Source organism: Girardinichthys multiradiatus, chromosome 8 (genome assembly GCF_021462225.1).
Source record: "Girardinichthys multiradiatus isolate DD_20200921_A chromosome 8, DD_fGirMul_XY1, whole genome shotgun sequence".
In the NCBI taxonomy this organism is placed as follows: domain Eukaryota; kingdom Metazoa; phylum Chordata; class Actinopteri; order Cyprinodontiformes; family Goodeidae; genus Girardinichthys; species Girardinichthys multiradiatus.
This window is the reverse complement of record NC_061801.1, coordinates 25,668,027-25,675,154: the sequence shown is the minus strand read 5'-3', so window position 1 is coordinate 25,675,154 and position 7,128 is coordinate 25,668,027. Positions and strand designations below refer to the sequence as shown.

At 37.9% G+C, this 7,128-nt stretch overlaps 1 protein-coding gene across 1 annotated transcript in view; it reads right to left on the bottom strand.

Moving 5' to 3' along the window:
- Positions 1-3,349: 3,349 nt before the first annotated feature.
- The window catches only part of aak1b (AP2 associated kinase 1b), a 36,132-nt gene continuing 32,353 nt past the window's right edge, over positions 3,350-7,128 (bottom strand). Inside the window, exon 20 of the mRNA XM_047373473.1 lies at positions 3,350-6,632. Coding sequence (XP_047229429.1) covers positions 5,983-6,632 — 650 coding nt within the window. The 3' untranslated portion in view covers positions 3,350-5,982. The remainder of the gene's footprint in view (positions 6,633-7,128) is intronic.

Genomic DNA, 7,128 nt, shown 5'->3' with positions numbered 1-7,128 from the left:
ATTATTGGGCAAGTTAAGGTGTTGCTATTTTCTGAGTTATGAGATAAACACACTTGTGCCTTGCTTGAATGACATGTTTTCTTTTCTTCCCCGTTTTCAAGAGGAGCCAATAGAAATGGCTATCTGTGAAACATCATATTTAAACCCAAAGGAAACAGGAAGTCAGTGATTACTGCTTAAAGCTTTCAAAACATTAAATAGGCACGTGGTAACCAGTTAAGAGTTTCCACAGCACTGTGTTTAGGATCACCGTATTGCTTCAAAATCCACATTCGTTTAATCTTTGGATTCTTCTCAAGAATGTCTCAATAAATTTCTCCATCCGTCCACCACTTCTATCTGTACCTACTGCTGAACAACATGTGAACATGATGTTCCAATCTCTCAAACTCCACTGGTGATATTGTTTTGTTGGACAAATGTTCTGTGCCAATTACCCTCCAGCCCTGGTGTGTCCACTGACAGCCAAAGAGTTTCATTCTAGTCTCATCAGACTATTTTCTAGTATTTCATTGGTTTGTAAAAATGTTCTCAAACTTTTAACAAGCTTCAACATGATTTCTCTTCAGGAGTGGAGTCTTGCACCCTGAGTGTGCATAGATGCCTTTGTGGTTGAGTGCAATACTTGTCTTCATGGAAAACGTTACCCTCTAATTTGTGGTCTTTCTCGAGCTCTTTGCCATTGATCCTTCAATCTTGGACAAAATTCATGATTATATCTTGACTCCTCAGTCAGATGTTTTGTGAATGACCAAGTTATGGGGAAGTGCCTCCAACAGTGCTCCTAGAAACATTCAGAAGTTTAGAAATAAGCCAGAGGCAAACAGTATGAGAATGCTTTGCAACAATATGGTTGCACAAGTCTTTTTGCCTTTATACATACCCTTCTTGTATGATACCTTATAAATAGGAAACTTTTTTAGAGGCCAGGAATTAGGTCTAAAACAGAGGATATTTTTATTCAATGAAGAGGCAGGATTGCTTTCTACATGCTCACAGATTTCAGCCCTTTTCTTTTATTTCTTCTATAGGCTTCTACGTACTTTTCACAGCTTCTTTGCTTTCCTTGTTTTTCTGGAGGTGGGAAATCTGGGCTTCAAACATTTCTGTTATCAAATGTCTTCCCTTATAAATTGTATGTTTCCATTATTCCTTGATCTTGTTCAACACCTAAAAGATTTTGTCCTTTTCCTTCTCGGGGAAACAAAAAGACATGAAAAAACTGTTTTACTAGAGTTTAAGTATTATGTAACAAGCCACAAAGCAGACAGTCAGCTGACTCTTATTCCAGTCAGAGTTCCTAAAATAAAATGTCCATGTGTTCTTCTGTTTTTCATATTTGGAAATGCCTTCAAACATTTGCCGATCTGCAGGTGGTGATGAGCTGAGGAAGTGAAGAAAACTTCCAGGAACAAAGGCAGACAGATGCTGAAATAGAAGCTACAATATTCTGAAAAAAGTGTTAACAGATCAGCAAATAAGATTGGCAACACCTATTGTGATTGAATTTAGCTCCTTCTCCGTGAGGTAATGTGTCAAATACTATCAGTCCTATTCTTTTCTGTCTTCATAAATGCAGTAATTTACAGCCAGATTAGATCCTTTGTGACCTCTCTTTAAAAAAACATGCAATGACAGTTTCACCTCAGTGTATTGTGTAACGTTAGAGAAAAAAACATCCCATGAACGTTTCTCCCTGGAGAATGCTGAAAAAATGTTTTGCAGAGGCCTTAACTTCCCAACTTGGCCAGCAGCACTGTCTACCTTGGAAGCACAAACTGTAGGAATTAGTAATGTTGGATGGGTGCAAAAACTAAGTAAGTTCACAGATAATCAGCTCCATAGCTCTGGGGGTCAATGAGCAACATTATATAGGAAGAAGAGGAAAGTTGAATTTATGTGAATAAAAAACAACTAAATGACATATTATGATGAAATCCAGTCTTTATCTGATCCAAGTTCTACACTTTCCATGTACTCTGCTCCAAGGGATGGATCTTTCTGAATGCTTTGTCGACTACAGAGAAAACAAGTGACTCGTTGTTACCATAGCAATGGTACTCGTGGACATCATCCGGGCTTCGCAGGTTTAATGCTGCTTCATTGAAGGGGGCTTAGAGTAAACCTAATAATGATTTATTGAGGGTACCAAAAATTTGGATCAGTTGCTACTTTTCATTATACCTCTTTTCTTTAATAATCAAAATAAAACGATCCAAAACTGATAAAAAGAAAGAAAATGCTTATTGCCAACATTCAGCCTTTCAGAACTAGATTAGATAAAAACAAGACAGGTTATGGTGCAGCCACAAACTCATTTCAAACTCTGATACAGATTATAAAATATACATAAAACTGAAATGTTCTTTGTGGAAGCCAGACGTTTTGGTTGAAACACAAAACGGTTCTTCAAACTTCACAGCTTTGATTAATGTAGACAATAAACGGATGCATTTAGCTCATTGCAAGGAGCTGCATATCTCAGCAAGTTTACTTTTTAACAAAATAAAATAGTTGTTTGAAATCACTATCAATTTAATCAGTAGCCTGATTGCAATAAAAGAGGTGCAGATGTTCATGAAAGCACTACCTTTCTCTGCTAGCAGTGGATACCTCTGCAGAGAAATACGCAGCCATTGTCGCTTTGGATCCAACTGGACTCTCAAAAAAGGAAACTGACACTAAGAGTGCTGCCGGTAAAACACTGGTTATTTGGACCTCAGTTGCTGTGAAGGGGGATTCAGGATTTCCAGCAACAGCTCCTGTGGAGTTAAGGTGAGAAATGTGCTGCCACCAGAGCAGAGCTTGCTCAACACAGGCAGCAGGGGATGGGAGCAGAAAAATTGTAGAAATGAGAAAATATTAATGTAGAAACTAGAAAAAAATAGTAAAGAAAAAAGACAAATTCTATAGAAAGTACAAGGATGGACAACAGAAGACTGGTTCAAAGAAATTTCCTCTGAAGAATCCTCTTTCCGATTGTTTGTGCCACAGAAAATAATTGGTCCAGAGAAGAAAACTACCATGAGCTTCTCATCTGAAGGAGTCCATTTACTAACAATTCAACCCAAAATCAGCTCAATATATTGGTCATAAAACACCCTCCAAGAGAAACGTCTTGCAACAATCCCGGCAGCATTCCAGTAGGATGGTGATCTGTGTATTTGCCTGCATACGGGAGCATCTTGTAGAAAGGCAAATATGGTGAAGTTGCTCAGGGATCAGAACGTTGACATTAGGCGCCTGTGGGGAGGAGGGTTCTAAGATCTTAAATCTGCTGAGAACCTGTGGACAGTTGATAAGAAGAAGCCATACAAATACTAATAAACTAATAAATAATCAGACAGAGTTTGGTTCAAATGTTTATATTAGCATGTTAGAGCACATTGCATAAATTATACAGATAAGAGGAACACTGTAATACCAAATCCATTCACATTAATTTCCTTTAACTGCAAACAAAAGATTTTAAAACTGAAAAACCTTTTATTTTTCCAGTACAACAGAAAAAACATGAAAAAATACCTTTTTACTTCAATACAAAAGTATTTGGCCACAACTGTTATGCTTATCCCCTCAAGACAGAAAGTTACATATCTACCAAGACTGATGCTTAAATGTAACTTTTAGCACAAATATGATCGGAGGCCGCTTGAAACAAAACATGTGTGCTTTTAAAAAGCTGAGTGCTTTATGTAATTGGTGCTTGATCCTAAACTGGACTTAAATTTGACAAAGCGGTTTCCAGGGATAGCTAATGAGAAACAAAAAAAGGCAAAGATAAACAAGAACAAGTCAGGATTGTTGCAAACATAAGGCTGATTTACACTGATAACCTCTGGATATGTTTAGAGAAATATATGCATCTCCACTTTTAATCGTCTTACAACTTAAAAAGACAAAGTTTCTGAAGAAGAATAAAATAGCCAATCAAGAGCAGAGAAAATCTAGGATTATATCAAGCTGATAAAACATTCAAATCCCCTTTAAAGTCTCTTTATATCCAGTATGAATTAAGCAGGTAATACAGTGTTTGGATTCAGGAATGCTAAACCTGAGCAAAAACAAGGAGCACTTTATTGTGTCAAAAATAAAAACAGACTCAGACACCTGAAATGTGCTGTTTTATCACAATAAAAGAAACATAATCAGCTGCATAATGATGCTGACCAACTAAAAACTGAAATTATCACAAAACTTATTATACAGAGTAGACTTATTTAAATAACATGCACTAAACTGTTTGTTTTATGTCAGTTTTTTTGTGAAGCATGTAAACTGAGCTTGAGATCTTTAAAGTAATACAATACTGACTACATCCAGCTCTCCAGTGAGCTGCAGGGATTTTAGAAAAACGTGGATTTAAAAAGTGCTTTTAGAAACAGAAATATGTCTTTGGCTTGCAGTAACATGGTAACTCTCACAGCTCTGATGCTGAATGTTGACGGGAGAACTGCAAACATTTAGGAAATCTCATAATGCCGATAATCAAGGCACAATCTGTAGTTTATATGTAAACAACAGGCAAGATTTAATAGGCTTAAAGCATGAATTGACAAGCGAAGACTACACTCTGCCAAGAAACTGACGTTTTCTGGCACCAAGCATTAAAAACTGAATGTTTTTTCTTCTAAATCTGACCAAAACGTCTTCATTGGCTAAAAGTGATAGAACACATCTTTAAAAAACACACACTAAACAGTTCTGTTCATTAATCAACATCCACTCATGAGCATGGATGTTATCTTCATTTGGGGCTTTTAAAAATGGATTAAACCCAGTCTGTTTTGGGGCTTGACTCACATGATACAACCACACTGATCCACAAAAACAAGACCTGGCTGGACAAGCTTACCTTTTACTGTAGTTTTATCTAATCCACACAGCCTCAGATATATTCTTTAAACCCATTATAATCTGGATATATGTCCATTAGTAAGTCACCTGTTTTTGTGGACTTCAACAAATTTCTGGAATAATTTTGTCTGGATGAATCCGTTGAATTCATCTAAACTGGTTGGTTTCTTTTGAACATAGAAGAGACGTTTAATTAGGTTCGATGTTGAAGCCAATCCAAAACATTTAGGTTTGTTTTATTCATTCCAAAATCAGATTTGAAGTATGTTTGGGATAACTGTCCTGTTAGAACATCCAACCTGGTCCCAAGTTTCAGCAACTTAACTGTTGGTCTGAGGTGAAGTTGTAGAATATAGTAAGAGCTTTAGCAGGGAAAAATGGCCCAAAGCATGATGCTCCCACTAAGGATTGAAAGCTTCTCCTTGACTGGTGTTCCAGCAGCTTTCATTCTGTACCTCAGATGTTCCTGGCTTGTTCTTTAACATCCTATGAACTTTGCTTCTATATAAGAATGAAAACTAAATTGGTTCTTCCAAGAGGACAATGAGGTCAAACACACATAAAGACTGGTTTTGGAATGGATAGCGCAGGCTGACATTAAGCTTCTGGGAAGATGCCCTAATTCCTGACTTCAACCCTAGTGAAAAACAGGGATTCTGCTAAAAAGCTGGGTGTGTGGCAGAAAATCGACCAGCTCAACCAGTTCTGAAAAGTGGTCAAAATCCTGTCAGAATTATGCCAGAAATGGGTAAAAATGTTTATATCAGAGCCTATATGTATCATTTTTACCTTGTGTGGATTAGAGAAAACATAATAAATTCAAACTGTTGCACCAAATTGTTGAGGTTCAAATAATTTATGAATGTCAGTCAACTTCTCACTAGAACTGGGCATCCTTCATTATTTCATATGATTGTTGAATGACTGAATAATCCAGTGAGGTAAATCAAAGTTCCAACTGTTCATGAAGACCTGATATGGTGACTGAAAGCTGAAGGCATGACTGAGGTAGAGCCTTAACCTTGTAACAATGTTAAAACTAAATGTGGGATTTTAGTAATACTGCAGCTGAACTATATTTTGGCTTCTTATCTTTAATTGGTATTGTTTTTAAAAACAATAAAACTAAGGTTTCCCTTGAGAGCATCTGGACTGAAAAGGTGCAGCAGAGAATGGGTCGTCCACAGCTTTTCCCACTATAGTCCAGGAATGCAGTGGCCCCACTGCCACTGAGCCCACGGCAGCCTGCTGACCAATCCTGGAGACGACCCGGTGCACCGCCACGGGCTGCTGGAGCCGAGGGACCTCAATGTGCAAAAGGGTGCCGGGGTGATACTTGTTGTTGTTTTTGACTTGCTGTGTCCCAGGCCTGAATATGTGAGTGTTAGTAGGAACAGCTTTGTTGGTTTCCTGCCGCTTGCCAAACGGTGCCTGCAGGAAAACATCTGATGCCTCAGCAGAATTATGGGATGCAGAAAAGGGGGAGCTGCTGAAGGCTGTCCCGCTATCTTTTTCTTGCGTTTTAAACGGGGCCAGCTGGAAGACATCAGAGATCATCTGTCTGCTTGTAGGAGGGCTCCGGGATTCTTGGTTAACAGGTATGAAATGATGGTTGGAGCAGGGAGCTGGTGCGGGGCGGGGCTGAGCGCCACATTCATCTGACACCAACATGTGTTTGAGAGGGACACATGCAGCTGTGCTCTGATGGATCTTCTGCCCAGGAGCTGCAGTTTGAGCATTGAGAAGTTTGCTACTGATGAGCTCCCTCTGCAGGTCTGTGTGTGCAATGAAAGGGAGAAAAGTGGGATTTACTGACTGTTGTATATCAAACAAGACATTTGTCGTCTGAAAGTGTTGCTCAAATTTTATGAAACAGAAGTTGTTTTAAAAGATCAATTAGACAAAACCCCTAAACTAAAAACAAGAGGAATATCTTGTAAGAAAATCACAACAGCTGCAAATAAATATAGCACTTTACCATTAAGTTATTAATATTAAACTTAATCCTGAGCTGCTTTACACAACAAATTAACTGTGAAACAAAAAGTGCATGTTTAGGGTCTTACCTGTGTAGATTTACAGGACAATCCAAGCAGATTATTAGAAAATGTATGACATATTTCAACTTTTTCCCCACATAACACTTCAACTTTGTCCAACAACAATTCTTTTAAAGTTTAAAAAAGGTGAAAAAAATAATTAGCAAACTTTGAAATTATTAGAGAACAAAGACCATTTTCACAGAAATGTAAAGGAAAACATAACTTCAAC